Below are 21,783 nucleotides of genomic sequence, written 5' to 3'. Positions count from 1 at the left end.
CTTTGGTGCACTTCAGCATAAAGCTTGGGACAATGGGTCAGGCCACTTCAGCTATTGGCTACCTTCACTGTGAGAGAAATAATTCTTCCCTTTTACAAGAAGCATATCCTCACACATGGTAGTTTCTTTCAGTCACTACTATGGCAATATGTAACCAAACAAGACACTCCAGCTCTTGAAGGTGCAATTCACTTTTTTGTTTTTTACTTTTTACATCAACCTATGTGGTAAGCATCAAATAAATCCAACCCTAACAATCTTTAAGCAACACCATTGAATGAATTAGCATAGTAAGGTGTACTCTAATTAGATTATCAAAAATATATTTATACAATAAGGATGATTCAATACAATATATACAATGAACAAACAGATATATAAAACCTCTCTGGATGGTTGTGAAGGGTCAGAAAAGCACAACTGTCACCTAATGATTACAGTATGTTAATCACAATTCCTTGAACAGCAAGCAGTAGTAATGAACTGGTAATGAATGAATATATATTTTGTATTCAACTGCTAGTGGTTAGATTCATTTCAGAGCTCAAAACTACTGGCCATGACAAGTCATATTTAAATAGGTTAGAACTTACTGGCTCCTTCTGGAGAGTTGACAAAGAAAAGGTGTACTGTTCAGTCAAAGTGGTAGCTTTTAAATCTTGTATGTCACATTTGATCTTTATTCACAGATAAAGTCAGTTTGTCTGACTGTATTTTCTTTCTGACTGCAGAGTTCAGGATTTTGTAAGGTGAACTGCCAGGCCTGCTGTTAAGAGTGTGAAATAAAAGGCTATAGGGTGTGTGTTTTTCCTAACACACAACATTTAAATGACTAAGTCAACTGCACAAACATTTAAAAATATATTTCAGTACCCGTGAAAGCTCATTTTATGTATTTTTTGTGTGATGAACAAAATATTTTAATAGGACGAAAACAAATCAGAATACTTTACGTGTTGATGTGAAAAGGACATGTTTTCTGAAAACCAGTTTTCACAGATTGTTAATACACTATATCACTTTATCAGTAAAGCTGCAAGTTAGTGGAAAGGTTTATGGACATTTCATGGAAATATATTGCATGTAGATGATAGTATGCTATTACATCATGGTTTAGTAATATATTTATTATAAGTGAGTGAGTGTTTAAACAAACTGAGAAATACTCCTGCCCTGATGGCAATGCTATTAGCAAACTAAAAGAAAGTAATGGGTCATGTGTCCCCGTATATGTGGGCTAGATTCTTGTGATACATGCAACAAGCTTTAGTCTACTTAAAGAAAGAAGTTTATTGTACTGGAGAAATGCTGAGTTCACATATTTAAAGGTGCAGTCATACGTGAGAATGAAGAAAGAATGCAACTCTGTAAATGATTTGCCTAGGATCACACAATTTGAAACCTATTTACGAATCAAGTACATTTCAGTAAGTTCGAGTAAGTTATTCAAGTTACTTGACCTTTTGAGTCTGTGCAAAATTACTAACGTGCATGTTTTCAGGGTTTTCACCAGCTTTTCTCTAATCATTTCCCATACAGCGAAAGGTTGGAAATGTACTCCGGTCGAGGACAGAAGTAAAACTTCTCCCAGGGTTGGGAAAAAGTAGTTGGAGGGAAAGTGAACTTGTAAACGCTCAACAGATTTTGGCTTGAGCAAATCTACACATGCAGATTTGCTTGTGCAAAACCCAGTTCACAAATATTTTCTAGCAATATGATTTACTGCCCTATTTCTGTAAGTTCTTGTGAATTCATGGATGCTGTACATCTGAACACTCTTGCAAGGATATATAGCATGGGAGCACTTTTGTGTTTTTTTTCAATTTTATTTTTAAGAATTGGTACCTTTTTGTTTTTATTTCAATTCTATTGCTCTCTCTATTTATCTGCTGGCTTCACTGTTGGTGATGGCATTCTGCTCTTTCCTAAGGAACATATTGGCACATAAAGTAGTTTTGTTCAATGCCCTCAACTATTGTAGCAAGGTGTGCTTTTTGAGACCAAAAATATTTTTGCCTTTTGCCAATGTTTGTTATGATTGTGAGGGCCGGCAGCCCCAACAACAATAAAGTTTTACAAAAACCATATCAAAAGAAGACACGCTTTGAAAAACCAAAATACTGTCCAACAATGTCTGACTTATTGGCTTTGCCATTGCTTGTTTATTTTCATGTTTCCCATAATCTTGTTGGAACTGGTTGCACTGTTTTTAACATTATGAATATTTTTGGGGAAATGCTGGCATTCATCAATCCATTTTACTGAATGATGCTTTAAAGAAATGGTACCTAAATTTTGCAGAAGTTCTGCAAAACGTTTTTTTCCAAGTTGCATTTTTTATGTACATTTTATTTTGAAAGCAAAGATCACCAACTCTGCTTTTAAGCTTCTGCAGATATTTGCATCAAACCATAGAGCATGCTGGGACCATTATACGTAGCTTGTCCTTAACACCAAACAATATGTCCTTGGTACCAGGATATAGGAATTCCACACTCCTGAATTAAGTGCACCTATTAGCATCTTCACATGCAAATAATGTTGCTTCTGTTCAGAGCCTTGCACCCTCAAATAGTGTTCAGTCTCAAAAAACATCCTCTTTATTCAAAAACTCGAACAAGAAAAGCTGACCATTTTTTCTTAAAGTTTCTGACTGTTGCCACTCCTATTTCCTACAAATAACCCTCTGCTTCCTTTCCCATCCTTTGCATGTGTTTTCTCCCTGGGCACAACCTCCTCTAAGTCACTTGCATGTTTGCCTTAATCTCTATTAATATATTTCTGCAATGTGACCAGAACTCATTTCATAAATCACAACTCCTATTCTAAGAATCATATCCATGCAATGTAACAACGCCTAGCGTCGTCTAGTGCTTCTATTAACATCTGCACTACTCGCACCCCTAAATGATAACAGTTAAATCCTATTAATTTAATCTGCCATAAGGAATCTGGAGGGAATGTATGGAATGGTTTGCCAAAACTAATCCTAAAACAACAATAGTAACAAATAACAGAGGTTACTTACTGGACTAACGACTAGTCTTGGGCACCGGAGGAGCCTGCTGCCTGCCATTAAGCCCTTCAACACCTCATCAGCGGTAGTAAATGCTATTTAAATACAACTGCAAAATATATTTTTTCTCATTCCCGACAACAGATAAACTAAACGTATGCCTACTTGAACAGTTAAAAGTCACTTACCACAAAAGCTTGCCTACTTCAAAGAATAAAGTGGCAACCTGGGTTAACTGGATGAAGATTGGCACACAATTAGAGAAGCTAAAATTGCATTCCATTCTCAATGCTAAAATTATTACCTTTCATCCTTTCTAAGCTAGTATTTTTTGTGAAATTGAATTTTCTGACAAGTCTCTACACAATGCAAGCCACATTGTAGCAACAGCCCTGAAGGTGTATCATTTGTTTCTTTAGATAGGGAGGCCTGCTGATGGGAGAGAGTACTTTCACATGGAAGATTCTAACCTAGACTACAACGCTCCAGATAGTACCTGGGGTTATTTTACGTCACATTTTAGTAATACCTTGTACATTTATTTCCATAGACCATTAAGAAATGTTGTCTACTTTCAAAGAGACTAAAAGGAAGACAAATGTAGTTGGACTAGTGGCTGCTTTGCTTTTCTTCAAAACTGCTTTGCTGAGAGCGTCCTTGTATAAGATCTGAGGTTTTGGACAGAACAGTACCTGCAAACGACTGAAGTAAAACGACCTATATAGTTTCCTGTAACTTTTAAAATGTATTTTCTCAACATGTGAAATTTCACTAAACACAAACCATGCCCACTTCATCCCTATCCTTGATCACTATGCAAACACAAAAATACCCCTGAAGGAGTTGTATAGCAATGTTATTAAAAGATTTTAGGTCAGTGATACACTTGGCATCCCACAACTGTAACTGCACAAGACAAAAATCACATACTGTTCCTATAATTCACTTCGGCGTGCTTCATTCACAAATAGTCATTTTAGGTTTCATTTAACTTGTAGGATTCATCAACCAAATATCACAAACAGGATCATAACAACGACGGGAAACTGCTGATCAAGTAGACATCCGGAATCCACTAAAAAAAATCTAGTAATTATAATGTAAGTAGATAAACCCAATCAACCTATCAAAACAAGTCCGTTGGTGATCATCTCGCAAGATTGCGCAATCCATCTCTTTCATTCCGAGAGCGGATGTAGTGGATAATGGCAATGTTTTGGTCTCTTTTGTTAGCATAAAGTACATGACACTTTCCTTCGGACAAAGTGAATATAACCACATTCAACTTTTCTTAAAAATTTGAAAATTACTTTTCTAAGCATGTGCAATTTCACTATATACCAACCATGCCCACTCCATGCCTAATTTGTGATCATAGTCACACTAAAAAGCCCATTACATAGGAACACATGGTTGAATCTTGAAATATATTTTGAATTATATTAAACTACCATATTGCTTGATGCTGGCCTAGATTAAACATGTATTCTAGGACCCTAAACAGAACTGATTGCTTATTTTATCTTGTTATTTGTTTCCTTGACCTTGGGGTGGAAATCAGCTAGACAAATCTTAGTGCTGGCTGCAAGTCTCTTTTATAAGACAGTTTAAAGTAACATATAAAATGCATTTAGTTACAGAATAAGGTACAAAAGAAAGTTTAACCATATAAATGACGTACAATCACAGTCCACTTAAAAATTAAGTGCAACAATTATTTCAAATGAAGTCTAAAAAGGACATTTGCTTTATATGGTTCTCTACCAATAAAATGTAATAAATAATCATTCCTTTTCAAATCTTCTGTGATGTAATTGTAATGGTATATTGTGGAGAAAAGGGCCAAACTATTGCAGTAATCAAATATAAACAGGAGTTAAGCTCATTATTAATGTTACGTTCTCCATTCCTACTAAAATAATTACATAGCCTCACATGTCAAGTCTCCTTGATTTCCATGCAAATATTTTGCATGAACGCCTCATCTAAATCCCTAAATAAAATTGAAGGGAAGAGAAAAGAAATTCCAGCAAGAGACTAGATAATCTGCAAAATCTCTGTACCGATGGAGTACTCAATCATATCCTGGTGAAACGATGAAAAGGGAAAATACCCATTTATAACAATTTGTATTACCTTTTTCATCTGGTTCCAGAGGATTGTAAAATTGCTACAAACATTCAGTACACTCTACAGCATGGTAAACGGGCTATTTTAGATAGTGTATATCAATATGCCATGGCCATTGTCCAGAGTAAACTACTATGTGCATACTAATGGCTATCTCACATTTTCATGAGGCATCTAAAATACCACACAACTATAAGATATGGCAATGTAGAGGCAAACAACCTCTTCCAGTACAGAGGGACCTAGTCTAAGATTCTGTCTTGATCCTCCAGTTTTGAAAGAATTAAAATTCAATGTAATTTCAGGGAGACAAATAGAGACACCATCTGCAGGAATTAAGTAACTGTAATGTTTTAACTCCATGAATATATTAAGGATCATGCTTACAGCAGAAGCATCTAGTGCCATTTATCAAGTTTCCATCAACAACCCCATTTGCTGTGCCTCAATCAATGGACACTATGTGATTCCTTGCCTACAATTATCCCATGGTACCACTATGTTTTAAATATCTCCTTCCACTTACAATCCAAATGCCAAAATAGTTCTAACATTGCTTTTTCGGAAATTAGAACTGTTCAAATTTACCATTAGAAAAATGGACTGCAAATGCTATTTGAACACCACCAGGGTACCAGGAATCTCTACTCAGATGTGGTCTCGAATGACTACCTCGTCAGTAGAGAGCTTTGATAGTGTGATTTGTGAATTTGGAATGTACAGCTAAGTGGCACTCTTATAAGCACTAATAAAGACTGAAAAAAGAACAGGGCTCACAATGCACCCGCAGCAGACACGACTCCATATTTAATCAAATTAAGAGTACTATCCACTCATAGATAGGCACATTATTAGCCAATTTATCTGGTTAAGTTCACACAAGATGTTAAAATATTAGAGTGGTGCTCCCTGTTTGATTTCCTTACTCCTTATCTGAGACTGCTCAATAGTGCAAAAATCTGTGGTAAGGTTGCAAAGGCATGATCAAGTGGCAAATCCCCAGCTACGAGTGTTGCTTTAGCGATAGCAGCCAAAACTGTCCCACAGCACATTATCATAATTTTCCATCCAAATTCTGTATAACTCCGTCAATATCCTTCAGCTACCAACCCATTCATTCATTTAGATATTTTCTAACCAGTATGGCATAACAGAGACACACTACCGAAAAATATTGCTCTTAAACTTCTTTTGGATAAAGTCCTAAAATATGTACCACTGCTCTCTTCAGAGCATTATTATATAGATTAACAGGACCAGTTGCTAAAGAATTATAATTTACCCTCAAAGTTTCACATATTTTTCTGAACTTAAAATATATGTTGTAGGATATCAGAATTTAATTTCACTTGCCATAAATAACATGGCTCACTGCATTCTCACTGACGAGAAAGCTATCTTTCATATCGGAATTCACATCTCCAGCAATTTCATTTTCCACATTATTATCAAAATTTGCCCGCAATGTTTTCAACGAATTACTATAACGCACCTCAAAATTCTTTATGTTATGTACATTTCTGCTTCATTATGTCTTATTGTTAGCGCTAAGCATTTTATTCAAGAACAAAATTGTTACCCAGGCCAACCATACAGTGCTCTCATGCAACTTCATAATGAATTATTAATTGCTGAACTACAATGGCAATTTCCTGTGTTTGTTCAAAATTTCATGTTGGTCTCCCTGAATTAAATTATTCATGAGGAACCGTAATACTCTATAAAAGTATAGGTGAGCGAGTTAACAAATTAACAGGGAAAGCAGAGTCAAGCCAATAGTAAGCTCTGACTATAAGAGCCCATGCATGGGGCGAGCCGTGGAAATACTTGCCGTGTACATAATACAACAAACATCATGTTACAATAAGGCGAGGTGTTTGAAAATTCAAAAAAACACCCTAAAGAGTTTCACCTTAGTACATCTTTTTGTACCTCTGCAGCGAGAAGTATTTATCAAAAGTGATAGTTTTTAAATAGAAACTGAGAAATATTCCTAACGCCCCTGGCATGACAATGAATTAACTAAGAGGCAAGTCAGTTGTCATGTGTGCACAATATGTGGCCTAGACACTCATTGTACAGAGCAACATTATAGTTTATTTAAATAATGTATAGATATTTAAATCAATCACCAGAGATGTCTTTGTGCAGCACACATCCTGCTCTGATATGCGAGAATCCACAAAAAGGATGCTCAGTGACAACGTATTTGCTAGGATCACACAACTGTGTCAAGCAGAGAAGTGGGGACTACTTTATTTTTCTTTTAACAATAAAACAGGGACATTTGCCAGGTTTACAGGATGCCGTGACCAGGATTGGAACCTAGTTCACCTTGTTACATGCTCGGTATCTGTAGACACTAACGGCCTGATTACAAGTGAAGGCGTTACCTTTCACTCATGATAAATGAAGATATCACAGGGTATGTTATGTATCATGTGGGATAGGAAACACCTATCACGAGCTTATAGGGAATGACATGCAGATTCTGGTATTTAGCGCACCAAAATCTAAATACTGTAAAATATCCGCTGTTAAACTTCAGCAGGTTTGACCTACTGAAACTGAACAAGGTTGACTAATTTAATACATCCGATAATTATCAGATGAGTTAAATACCTTAAAACTCCGACCCATGCCTAAATAGTTTAGGCATGGGTCGCAATATTACGCGTCACTAGTAATCAGACCATAAGTCACACGGCCTCCCCTGAATACTTGGCTTATGTGCTCGAGGTTCCAAGTGGGCCTTCGAGCTGAGGCACGCATCATGCTCTAGTTTTTAGTGGCTCGCCCACCTCTGTATAAAAACATCATTTTTCGCAGTTCTTTCTTCTACGTGCGCAGTGGCGATTAACAGTCCACAGTTATGTTAATTTTCATCAGAAAAAGATCGTGTTCAACACTCATGGGTTTTAGCATTTTCTCTGTAAACCATTTTCTCATGAGACCTCCAATGCAACTGTTTGAGTGTCGGAGGAGGGTAGAGGGGTGGGACTATCAAACACAGAACACAGCCCCCTACTACATGTTCACCGCACCGCTGCCAATGGTTCTCCCTCTACTTCATCTAGCATCCCACACATAAAACTGTGACATGCCATTTTTCCACTCCTTTAACGTGCTGTGATCTGTTGTCTGGTCGTCGCCAGCAGAAGTAACGTAAATCTACGCACCACTTTGAGAAACGTGCCATAGGAGTAGAAAGAACTAAAAAATACGTTTATGCAGATCACAAAACTCGGTTGTGTAAAAAATATGGACTACACAGTTAGCCTCTGAACTGAAAAAAACACTAATGCACAAGCTGGGATATTTAATGCAGTGTATTCTTTCCCAACAATTAAGTCTTGTTATGGTCATAAGGTATATTGTTTTGTATTGTACCGTATGTATTTCTTCCCTGACACCCACACGCCCTTTTCTACCTTCCAAAAACTCTGCAGTCGCACGTTCTCCTATCATGCCACATGAAGTATCTCCACCTCACACAAACATCACTTCTACGATCTATATATTCTCAGTTTCTGTCACCAATCCTATCGTTTGTGCCCTGGGAAATCTTATGAATACACGCCTAGCACGTTCATCCCTGACTATGTCTCCTCTCAGTTCTCTCATGGACGCATTCTTGTATCTCCTCACACCTCGGATGACACTCACTTTCCGCTTTGCTTCAACAGCTCCTCATATTGCTCAGCAGACAGAACCTCAACCAAAGTCGCCATGCTGCCTCCGGAGCAAAGCTGCCCTGCCAGACCTGAGTAGAAGAGACTGAAACCTCGAACGGAATAATGGCGGATCCTGGTGGTAAACAACGTAACCGATGTGAATTATAGCAATGAGTGCCTGGGTAGTACAAAGTGAATGAGCTGCTCTGCTACAGCCGCAGGATCGCCAGTCTACTATACGAGGATAGCTTGTCACCGTGTTTATCACATAGATTTCTTACATTGCTTGTCAACGGCAATCGTGTGTGTATAGTTAGGCATTTGGTATTTCGTCATCATCCACCTGACCTGTCCAAGGCGGTTGCACTAAATATGTATGAAAAACCTTTAAAACGTTAAAACTTCGCTCCGAAGCTAACATACCAATATGGCATCCAAGCTTATTGTGGATCTAAACATTCAACTCAATCATGTCCTATACCAGACTCGACTAGAGGAGAACCTATCATCGAAGACTTCACTTTATTCATAAACGTTTCCCTCGTATTGCTGGTTACGCGTGCGGCTTAATTTGGGGCGAACTTCAGCAGCAAGCGCAGTTTACTGCCCGCGGAAAATGATAGCAATTCGCTCCACGGTGACATGCCATACATCTAATTTCGCTCTATTTTGCCTGTATCAAGATTGCTAAACCAATTCTTCCACACTTTTTACCCACTTGTCTTTTTCGAGCGTACCTAAGCGCCGCCGCTAGCAGCAGTGGGAGGTTTGAAAAAAAAACAAGCACTGCCAAGGCCAATAGGTTTCTCTTTTGGCACCTACTTGCTTTGCCAATGGTTTTTAGCAATCTTGCACAACATCTTGATGCTATGCAGCATGGATGAATAAGAAAACAACAACTTTTTTGGCCCTGCACTATTTCAATATAAAACTTAAAAGGGGCTTACTTCCCACCCTCCTGCTTTTCATTGGTTCCTGTGCTTGGCGCTTACTTTTCCTTAGTTTCTACTGGCTGCAGCATACTGTTTCCTGGTATTTCTCACGTTGCAGCTATGCTTTTTTTAATCATTTTTCCGTGGCTGAAGTACTGTTTCCATATGCTTTTGGTGCACTTTCTTTTTTTATATTATTCCTGCACAGCGCTTGTGCTGTGCTTGTTTACCTAATCTCCCCTAAGAAGCGCTTGCACTTTGGTTTCTAACATTCTGGCTGCACACATTTCAACTGTCTTTGTCTGGTCCGTTTTTTTTTTGTCCAACATCTTGACCCTCTTTACAGTGGTCAGGCTCGCTCACTACATGCATATCATATGAGTCGGTGACATAGAATCTCCTTCCTTGTCTTTCACTGTATACACACTGTGTGTGTCTGATGCGACATCTCCCTTCCGAGAACTGGCGGCCGTACCTTTCTTGGTAGAAGAGCTGGCAGGCAGGTTTGAAGAGATTCTGAAATTGCAACTTGTCCCCTCTTGGTTCGGTTGACAGCGTTGAAACATTCTCTTAAGGATATTAGTAAACCGTCTCAATTGATACCTTCATCTCCTTTTCTGCCCACTCAGCCGTTTTAGCCCACGCAGAGTATTCAGTTTACTCAGCCCACTCAGATAGCTCAACTGCAGATTACCCAGTCCTCACAGGTTTCACAGATTGCTAGCAGTAACAACAGCGTTCCCTTACAGATTCCGGGATGAAGCTGGAGATGATAAAGGGCACGATAGGGGGATAAAGTCAATTAGTGGGGAGGGCTTAGCCTCAACCCTTCAATTGGGGGTAATGGGAGGCTACTGTTGCAAGAAACTAGGAACCTCCTTATTATCAATTTGCCCCCCGCATCAGGCCCTTATGTACTAGTGCTGACAGGAGTACCGGGCCAGGGCCCTGAACAGCTAGAATCTCATTACAATCTAGTTAATAAGTGACTGCATTGGTTCACGAACTACAAGAACAATCCCCCCCCGGCCCATAACATACTTCTTACATGCAGAGTACAGTGGATTGGAAGGAGTAGAAAGGATTGCCCTGGGGATTGTGTTATAGTTAATTTTTAAGACCCCGGGCTGGTTCAAAAGCTGCTGGCCATCACCAAGAACCCATGTGAAGGCCATACGAATATTCACCTTTCTCCCTTAGGGCATTTTTATAAACCTCTAAGTGATCCGGGTAGAATTGTGCAGCCTACACCACTAGTACAACTCCCACCACATTCTTGTTTTCCAAATACTAGTGCTCCACAGACAGTTGGGCCATATAATGTCCCGGTGTCTAACCGATTTGACATTCTTCATGTGGTTGATTGACTAATTAATATTGTTGCCCCCCCTGTTGGTGGGTATTCAAATATGGGGGGTATCAGTGGGCTCTCCTGATCAAGGGCGATTGTCCATATGTTGGGAGCCATGGATGGTAGAACCACCTTAGAAGCCAGTAAGTGCCATGGCCCTCTGATAGTGCTACCCTTTCATTCTGATAATTTGAATCTAGGGGGGCCTTTGAACCCTGCCAAAAGTTCCCTCGCCTCTTTCCGGGACCAATGTGACCTGTTACAGGTATCGGGCCACCATGGCAAGTGGGGTGATGCTCTATCCCCTCATGGAGCGGGGAGTATGGACCTGGAGGCAGAGGCAATTAGAGATTCTACATCCCAGCTAAAGGGGGTGACATTAGCAACTTGGAACATTGCAAACGCTCGCAATAAGTTAAAGAACCCAGACTGGTACAAGCTGGTTGTGTTTTTTTGATATTTTCTGTGTTCAAGAAACATGGATGTTAGATGCCTTCTATGTAGATGGTTGTACATCCTTGTTTCAACCTGCTATTGCTTCCTTGTCAGGAAGGGCACGTGGTGGTCTTGCTACTTTTGTTACTCCTAAAATTTCAAACGTATATGTTGCTCATAAACGGTCCTCCCCACAGTTTTTGGTATCATTAATTTCGTGGCCAGATGAATGTGACATTTTGCTGATAAACTTCTATAACAACTTTGCCCGTCATGAAGTAAACAAAGGGCTGAGTGACTTTGATGATTTTATAAATATTTTCCTCGCTCACCATGGGAAAAATATAATTCTAATGTGGGTAGGGGATTTTAATATCACCTTGTGCTCGGTTGGTGATATTTATGGTTGTGGTTTTTTAGGCGGTGAATGCGAGGATAGGACTAATTTGAAACATGCTGAAAGTGGCTGGCCACTTGAAGGGGCCTACATTTGCTTTTCTCAACCAGAGCAAGCCCCAGTACCCCTGAATTTTCCCATAGAAATTAGGGAGGTTCTCTTTGCACTTGGAAAATATACTTCAGGTAAAGCTCCAGGTCCGGAGGGGATCCCTGTTGATACTTTTAAATCAAACAGTGATTTATGGGCTCCAGTTGTGACAAATGTTTTAAGAAGTGCTGTGACGGGGGATATTCCTGAGTCGTGGAAAATGGCTATCCCTGTCCCCATTTTTAAAAAGGAAGATAAATCGTGCCCATCCTTTTATAGGGGAATATCTCTAATAGACTCCAGAGCAAAGTTCCTGGGAAGGGTCATCCTTGCCCTCCTTGAGACATGGGCTAAAGAGAACAAGAGTTTTCTCCCTTCCAGTTTGGCTTCAGGCCTGGTATAGGAACTGTGGAGCAAATATTAAATCTAGCTTTGATTACCAGTAAATATGTAAAGACCAAGGGTGGCGCCATCCATATGGCATTTATTGATCTGTCAAGTGCCTTCGTCTTGGTTAATAGGGATAAATTAAAGGAAATCATGCAGACAATGCGGGTGGATTCAGACTTGCTTATTTTATTGAGACGCTTGCATTTTGATTTTAAAGTAACGGTCAGATACGGCCCATAAGGCGAACTATTGTCTCCAATAAAGTCCATGAGAGGTGTCAGACAGGGTTGTATTTTAGCACCTTTTCTGTTCTTAAATTATATTAATTTTATTACAGATCATTTATCCCTGGCAGGTGTGGACGTCCCAGAGGTGGGGGATCATTCCATGCTAATACATTTGTATGCAGATGATACAGTTCTGATTGCTCGCACACCTATTGCGCTGCAGAAGTTATTAGACCTCTTCACTGAATATATGGAAGGCCTGGACTTAAAAGTAAACTACTCAAAATCATACACCATAAAATGCGGACCATTACACATGAAAATGACGCGCTTTAGAACGGGGGGTACCATTTTAAAATGTACAAATGATTTTAGTTATGTAGGTATACTTTTTTGCTCTTCCCTAGGGTGGAAATCACACATCTTTGCGAAAGTACAACAATTGGAAAGAAATATGGAGGGTATTTTTCGATTTCCTAGGCTATTAGGCCATAAACCTCTGGCAGAGATGATCACCCTGTATAAAGCCAAATGCATCGCTGCAGCTATTTATAGGGCAGGGGTCTGGGGTTACCATAAATCAGATAATCTCTAAAATATTGAGAATGCCTTTACCCATAGGTTGCTTGCAGTCCCAAAAAATACAGCAAATTTTATATGACAAGAGGAGGTGGGCCTCCATTACTTAAACAATCAAATACAATTCTTGACACTCTTATTGTGGATTAAGTGCTGGCAAAATCCAGAAGCAGAATTAGTGAGAGTCTGTATTCTAGATTGTCTAGCTCTACATAATGTGAACAAGATACTGTGAATGATGTAGGTAAAATCGGGCCTTCAAGACCTATGTTTAATTGATTGGTTTAACTCCCCCGAAGTGTTCTAACAGCTTAGGCTGTCTAGAGGTAGCTGTAGCAGAGCAGCTTAGGCTGAACTAGGAGATATGCAAAGCTCCTGCAACACCACTATAGTTACACAGTACTTATGCACAATAAAAGACAATACTCAGTGTTACCAAAAATAAAGGTACTTTATTTAAGTGACACAAGGCCAAAAATATCTTAGAGGCAATACTCCTTCTGGAGGTAAGTATTATACACAATATATACACAAGTAACCAAAATCAGGTAAGTAAACAGTCATAGAATAGTACAAACAGTAGGAAATACAATAGATTGCAATGGGCCTAGTGACAAACCATATACTAAAATAGTGGAATGTGAATAGAAAATTCCACCCTAGGCAAGTGTAGTGTGTGGAGGGGCACTGGGAGTGTAGGAAAACACCAGAGGTAAGTAAAGTACCCCACCCCAGAGCCCAGGCAAACAGGAGTAAAGTACAGCAAGTTTTTGCAAGAACCAAGCAAGACTTCAAGCAACAAACAATAGATTCCTGGACCTGAAGTCCTGTGGAGAGAGGAGGCTAAGTCCAGAAGTCAAAGAAGAGTCCAGGAAGGACAGGAGCCCCTGCCAACCTATAAGATGATGCAGAAGTGGATTCACCGGTAAGAAGAAAAGTACAGAAGAGCACCAAAGAAGATGGCTGCGGGTTCCTGCTTGGTGCAGGTGATGTCCCACATTGAGTTGTTGGATGCAGGCTGTTTGCGTCGCTGGATTCCACCAACAAGCCTTGGTTCAAGCAAGTACGCGGTTTGCGTCAAAAAGGAGCTGCCTGGACCCAGGAGGGACCTGGGGGTCTCAACTCAGACTGAGGAGACAGAGGGGGCTCTCAGCACTTCAGAGAGCAATCAGAAGACCATGCAGCACCCACGGGAGTCACAGAACCCGGGGACAAAGAAAATACAAACTGCGGCCATTGCAGCACTACACTGGAAGGTCCCACGCCGCCGGAGAACAATTCAGGGAGCTGTGCATCGCAGAATGACGTGGTGGGGACCTGGGCTACACTGTGCATGAAGGATTCTTGGAAGAAGTGCACAGAAGCCCAAGGAGCTGCAGAAGACGCGGTGCACAGGGGTACTGCTGCAGCACGGGGAGGCAAGCTCTTACCTCCACCAAAGTTGGACAGCTGGACCTTTGGACAGTCTGGGTCACTTTGGTCTTCCACCTGTGTTCCAGGGAGCACGCTCATCATCAGGAGAAGAGTCCCAGAGTACAGGTCGTCATCGCACAGGAGATTCTTTTGGTTCTTCTGGTGCAGGGTTAAGACAGGCAGTCCTCAGAGCATGCACACCTTGGAAACTGTTGCAAAAGCTAGCTGGCACTGAAGTTGCAGGTCACAGGAGTAGTCCTGGATACCTTGTTGCAATTACAGCGGTTCCTGGAGCAGTCTGTGGTTCATCCGACGGTCAGAAGCTGAAGCAGAGGATGCACAGGAGTCCTGGAGGAATCTTTCAAACTGAATATGAGGAAACACCCAGAGGAGAAATCCTAAATAGCCCTGAGAGGGGGATTGTCTACCACCCATGTATGCACCTATCAGGAGGGGTCTCTGACGTCACCTGCTGGCACTGGCCACTCAGAGGTCTCCTGAGGGTCCCCCCACCTTGGAATCCAAGGTGGCTAACGCCAGGGACACTCTGGAGGAGTTCTGGGCACCACCCCTTGGGTGGTGATGGACAGGGGAGTGGACACTCCCCTTTCCTTTGTCCACTTTCGCACCAGAGCAGGGACTGTGGGTTCCCTGAACCGGTGAAGACCGGCTTATGCACGGAGGGTACCATCTGTGCCCTTCAAAGCATTTCAAGAGGCTCTGGGAGGCTACCCCTCCCAAGCCTGTAACACCTATTTTCAAAGGGAGAGGGTGTATCACCCTCCTCCCAAAGGAAATGCATTGTTCTGTCTTCCTGGGATTGAGCTGGTCAGTCCCCAGGAGGGCAAAAACCTGTCTGTGAGGTGGCAGCAGTTGGGGCTGCAGTGGAAACCTCGGAGAGCTGGTTTGGCAGTACTGGGGGTCCATGGTGAAGCCCCCAGGGTACATGGGATTGGCCCCCCAATACCAGATTTGGAATGGGGAGACAATTCCATGATCTTAGACACCTCGCATGGCCATATTCAGAGTTACCATTGTGAAGCTACATATATGTATTGACATATATGTAGTGTACGCGTATAATGGTATCCCCGCACTCACGAAGTCTGGGTAATTGGCCTTGGACAACGTGGGGCACCTTTGCTAGTGCAAGGGTGTCCTCACACACAGTAACTTTGCACCTAGCCTTCATTAAATGAAGGTTAGACATATAGGTGACATAAGTTGCTTTAGTGCAGTGAAAATGGCTGTGAAATAGTGTGTGCACTATTTCGCTCAGGCTGCAGTGGCAGTCCTAACGAAAGGTTCGGATGAGCTCCTTATGGGTGGCAAAAGAAATGCTGCAGCCCATAAGGAACTCCTGGAACCCCAGTGCCCTGGGTACCGAGGTACCATATACTAGGGACTTATAAGAGGGGTCCAGTGTGCCAATCAGAATTGGAATATGGAGTCCCTAATTAGTGACAAACTTGGTAAGTAGAGAGAGCATAAGCACTGGAGTTCTGGTTAGCAGAACTTGAGTGACACAGTTAAGCATACTGACAACACACACATAGGCCACAAAATATGAGCACCTGGGTCCTGGCTAGCAGGATCCTAGTGAGACAGGCAAAACACACTGACAAACAGGCAGAAATTGGGGGTAACATGCTAAGAAAGATGGGACTTTCCTACAACAGGACCTCGCAATAACAGGAAGGAAGCAAAGAGACCAATCATCAAACAGTACGTACTTCACCTGCACCCGGCTCAGTGTGGAGTAAACAAACAAGTAAGCGATAAGTGTAAGAAAGAAGTGTACGTATATCTGGCTTGTCGTGTCACATAGGACTCTGAACCAAAGATCCTTTACTGCCAAGTGCTAACTACCACAAAGCAGTGATGTTGTGCTACATTCTTTGTCTTCTGCTTTGTTACTACAGCTACATAGGAGGGGATTGTGGGCAAACCACTGAAACTCTCCCTGCATGCATGCGGTTAAAGCATGCTTGTCATCTGCATGTATTTTACAGCTCACGCTCCAGTATGTGACTCCAGTCCCTTTTAGGTGTGTTTGTTTGTAGCCCTACATTTGTCTATTGGCTCTCTCATAGACATCCACTGTTGCACTGCTGCTGGGGGTGCAAGCCGCACCACGCAGTCCTGCTTCAAAGTAAGCTTCAACAGGGTTATAAAAATCATGAAAATGTTACTAGACCTGCAGGTCGAGTAACTTAAATAACCTACTTGACCTAACTGTAATGTACTTGACTCGTAAACGGGTCTCAAATTGTGTGATCCTAGGCAAATAATGTATTGAGTCGCCTTTTTCTTCATTCATGTGAGCTCAGCATTTCTGCAGTACAAAAAAAGCTATTTTGTTTGATTAAGTAGACCAAAGTTTGCTGCATGCATCACAAGAATCTAGCCCCCATACCCATGGCGTATAGCCCACATAACCTAGGACTTCTTTTAGTTTACTAACAACTTTTCCATCAGGACAGGAGTGTTTCTCGGTTTGTTTAAACACTCAGTTTTAATAAATATATGACTATTTCATGATGTGGTAACATATTGTCATCTACACACAGTAACTTTCCAAGAAATGTCTAAAAACCTCTCCACTAACTAGCAGCTTTACTGATAATACTATATAGTGTATCCTTTGCACATCAACACATAAAGTTTTCTGATTTGTTTTCATCCTATTAAAATATTTTTTTCACCACACAGAAATATAAAAAAGGGCTTTCACAACTAATAAAATATATTTTGAAATGTTTGCAAAGTTGGCTTAGTCATTTAAATGTTGTGTGTTAGGAAAACCTGACACCCTATATCCTTTTGTTTTACATTCTAAGCAGCAAATCTCACAGTTCATCTTACAAAGTCCTGGAACTCTGCAGTCAGAAGGAAAATTAATTGTAAGAAAAACTGACTTTTGACCTCTGTCTATGAACACAGAGCAAATGTGACATAAGAACAAGATTTAAAGGCATCTTTTATTGCCCCTCCACATTTCAACTAAACAGAACAACTGTTCAGTGTCAACTTGCCAGAAGGGATGAGTAAGTATTAAAAAAACAGCTCTACCTGATCAGATAAGACTGGCCAATGTGAGTAATTGAGGGGATTATTTGAGCCCTGTTCAAGGGAAATCACTGGTGGCCTTAATAAACAACCCATTTCTTTAATCCATATGTCCATTGGGGGTGATGTTCTGCGACCCAGTATTGATGCTTGTTGGAGTACTGGGCATCTTGGTCTTTTGTTTTGGTTCTGTTTGTATTAATTTACTTGCAGTGTCAAGGTTTAGATCCAGATTTACTTTCACAAGCAGACGTGCTTTACATTCTAACATCCACCAGAGATCGTTGTTACAATCATCCTCTTCCCCCTAACTTGGCCCTTCATTATTCTGCTCTCTCACAAACAGAGCACTCTGTCACCCCTCTGTTAATTTGGACTGTATGTGTGTTTAAAACAATTATGTTTTAATTTACTTATTTGAGACTACAGATCCCAGAATTCCCGGATTGTACAGAAAGGGTCGATTGATTGGCTATTCTGCCTCCACCATAAACTTCTTGCTTTATTTAAATGCTGTTTTTTTTATACACACTCTGTTTGTTTGTACAATTTCCATGGTGGTTTAGTGTGAATTACAGCAAGACAGCTTTGTCTCTGTGATCATTTGTGATTGCGCACTGCCGCTGCAATTATATTTATTGTTTTACAGTTACGGTGTGCACTCCCAGCTGTTGCTTTCCGTTTAATGTTGTAAAGGTAACAAATTAAACGAAACTAGCATCTAATGTTATGCAGACCAGCAGTGAAGGAATTACTGTCATATGATATATTTTTCTTCAATTATGCCAAAGACTTTGCTTCTTCTGCTAATACTTATCTGTTTCATTCTGAACAAAATAGCAAGAAAAAAACAGACCACATTCTGTGTCCTACTATTCATATGAAAAACGTTGGACAGTTGGAGTTAGCACTAGTTTCTTTGTTCAACAGATTGTAAATTCACGCTTTATACAGTTTGTTTTGCGGTTAGTTACAGGAATAAAGTTAAATTGGTAACTTCTATGAACTGATTTCCTACAACCACCCACAGGCAGACAGAAGAAATGCAGCAAATAATTTTCTGCAACTCCTCGATTTATAAAAGTATCTCATTGGATACACAGAGCTACAGAGAACGCTTCTCAACCTGTGTCACGGCCCATTATCGGCAGCGTCAATTGAAGGTTCTGTCGGTTCTTATCCAGCTCGCTCTTTCATTTGTTGAAGCGAGAAAATCCGAGCATCTAACATAGTACACATTGTGACGCTCATTTGTGATACAGTGGAATGGCTTATTTATGATATCACTGCTTTTAATACTTCCATACTCATCCAGGGCATTGCACAAAAATGAAAATGTAGGAAAGAGCAATGTTCTTATTTTAACCACAAAAAACACAAGAACATTTTGTTATTCTAATATAATTTTATATCCAAGTCCCAGAGACACTATTGTCTTTTCATTTTTATAAAATGAGTACATTTCTTTCATGTGTTATTCTTATGTACAGTCCTTGCAGAAATATGATGCAGTGAGAGTGTAAGCATGCACACCTCAACATCTACACATAGGAATCAAAGAGGCATTCAAGCATAAATTAAATGTTGTGGCAAAGAAGACATAGTTTTTTGGATTTTGGTTATTACTTTTGGCTAGTACTGCCACTGAAAACCTCTGTGCTAAATGAGAAATGTGGAAAGCAACGACTATGGTGATATCCCACAAGCAAGCTCACCACCTTTTGTACCCGATGCCCACTGGCTGAAACATGCATGTCTTTTAACGTGCCACGTTCTCTTCCCTGCACTTTGTTTTACCCACCCCCTTTATATTACCACCAGTTACTGCACAATATATTGCCTTTCTCAGTAAAATTGTCAGAACGTTTTTACGAAGTTTCTTTAACTAATATTGCACAACTGCTCACCAAGCTAAAACTTAGAAAACAAAGTTATTATTAATCACATAGGCGAAACCTAATGCATTTACCAGTGCTTGTAAGGTTTCGCCAGCACAGAACTTGCCCTGTGCTAATGAAATATATTGTATTTAATATAAATCTTAAAAGGGACTTACACCCACCCCTTTGCTTTTCATTAGTTCCTGTGCTTGCTACTTACTTTCCCTCCGTTTCTATTGGCTGTAGCATATTTCCTACATTTACCAATGCTTGTTCCTCCTGTGTTTGCTCTTATCAGTGTCCTTAGGCCCAAGTACTGTTTTCATCTGCTTCTGAGGCACTTTTTAGGTCATGCAAAAGTGTTCGACCTGGTGTATACTTAAGTATGCTTATACTGTGGGCTTAAAACAATTTCATTTGTTGGTTGCAGGTCCTTTAACCCCTAGGGTGCCTTGGACGAGGTGATCTCATCCAAGGCACCGGTTCCCGGGTGCCTTGGACGAGATCACCTCGTCCTGCACCCGGGAACTGGGGGGAGCGCCAGCGCTCCCCCATGAGCTCATCACCCACCCCCCCAAGGCAGAGATGGAAGGGGAAGCCCTTCCCCTTCCGCCCCGACCTCCCCACCCCCGAGATGTCAGCGTGCATCGCGTGCTGACAATCACAGAGGGCCTCCTCCCAAGCATTTCTCTTTCGATCACGTGGGGGAGGTCCAGAGAGGCTTCAAAGGGAAGGAAAGGAATTTCCTTCCCTTTGAAGTCTCTCTGAGCGTTTCAAAAGCTGGATTGCAAAGCAATCCGGCTTTTGAAACGCCCACTAGACACCAGGGATTTTGTTTGTTTTTCTGAAATGGCATAAGGGAGCGACCCCTTGGGCAAGGGTCGCTCCCAGGGGGGGCATTTTTTTGGAAGGCCTTTTCTGGCACTAGGGATCATTTTTTTTGTTTTGTTTTTTTGGTGGTGGGGACCGACCCATTAGGCAAGGGTCACTCCCCTAGGGGGCAAATTATATTTAGGCCATTTCTGCCCCCCTTGGGGGCAGATTGGTCTATTTTTATGAGTCCAATCTGCCTCCAACGGGGACAGAAACCACAAGGGTCGCTCCCCTGGGGGGAAAATTTATTTGAGGCCATTTCTGCCCCCTTTTTATTTTGCGCCAATGTCACGCAAGGGGAGCGGCCCCTTAGGCAAGGGTCGCTTCCGGGGGGAGGGTTAAATTATTTTAGGCCATTTCTGCCCCCCCGGGGGCAGATCGGCCTATTGTTATTAGGCCGATCTGCCCCCAGGGGGGGCAGAAACCTCTAGGCGCCAGGGCGAATTTTTTCTTTTTTTTTCTTTTTTGTTTGTTTGTTTTTTTAGAGATTGGGAGCGACCCATTAGGCAAGGGTCGCTCCCCTGGGGGGCAAATTGTATTTAGACCATTTCTGCCCCACTTGGGGGCAGATCGGCCGATTTTAGGTCAATCTGCCCCCAAGGGGGCAGAAACCACTATGCACCGGGGATTTTTTTTTTTGCAGCAATGTCACGCAAGGGTAGACACTTTGCAAAAAACACCCCTGTTTTCTCGAAAAAATTTGATGTGTCCACGTTGTGTTTTGGCCATCTCCTTTCGTGGCCGCTAGGCCTACCCACACAAGTGAGGTACCATTTTTATTGGGAGACTTGGGGGAACGCTGAGTGGAAGGAAATTTGTAGCTCCTCTCAGATTCCAGAACTTTCTGTCACCAAAATGTGAGGAAAACCTTTTTTTTTTAGCCAAATTTTGAGGTTTGCAAAGAATTCTTGGTAACAGAACCTGGTCAGAGCCCCACAAGTCACCCCATCTTGGATTCCCCTAGGTTTCTAGTTTTAAAAAATGCACAGGTTTGGTAGGTTTCCCTAGGTGCCGGCTGAGCTAGAGGCCAAAATCTACAGGTAGGTACTTTGCAAAAAACACCTCTATTTTCTGTCAAAAAATGTGATGTGTCCACGTTGTGTTTTGGGGCATTTCCTGTCGCAGGCGCTAGGCCTACCCACACAAGTGAGGTATCATTTTTATCGGGAGACTTGGGGGAACGCTGGGTAAAGGAAAATTTGTGGCTCCTCTCAGATTCCAGAACTTTCTGTCACCAAAATGTGAGGAAAACCTTTTTTTTTTTTATCCAAATTTTGAGGTTTGCAAAGGATTCTTGGTAACAGAACCTGGTCAGAGCCCCACAAGT

The 21,783-nt window shown here is 41.2% G+C and overlaps 1 protein-coding gene across 2 annotated transcripts in view; it reads right to left on the bottom strand.

The window, feature by feature from the left end:
- GLRX3 (glutaredoxin 3) overlaps window positions 1–8,947 on the bottom strand; it is a 131,677-nt gene extending 122,730 nt beyond the window's left edge. The window contains exon 1 of one of the 2 annotated variants that reach the window (XM_069239737.1): window positions 8,813–8,947. In XM_069239737.1, coding sequence (XP_069095838.1) covers window positions 8,813–8,877 — 65 coding nt within the window. In that variant the 5' untranslated portion in view covers window positions 8,878–8,947. The remainder of the gene's footprint in view (window positions 1–8,812) is intronic. The other variant, XM_069239736.1, reaches the window with a different exon arrangement.
- Between the last annotated feature and the right edge of the window lie 12,836 nt (window positions 8,948–21,783).

Source organism: Pleurodeles waltl, chromosome 6 (genome assembly GCF_031143425.1).
Source record: "Pleurodeles waltl isolate 20211129_DDA chromosome 6, aPleWal1.hap1.20221129, whole genome shotgun sequence".
Classification (NCBI taxonomy): domain Eukaryota; kingdom Metazoa; phylum Chordata; class Amphibia; order Caudata; family Salamandridae; genus Pleurodeles; species Pleurodeles waltl.
Note: the sequence above shows the minus strand (reverse complement) of the source record. Positions and strands in the feature narration are given on the sequence as shown.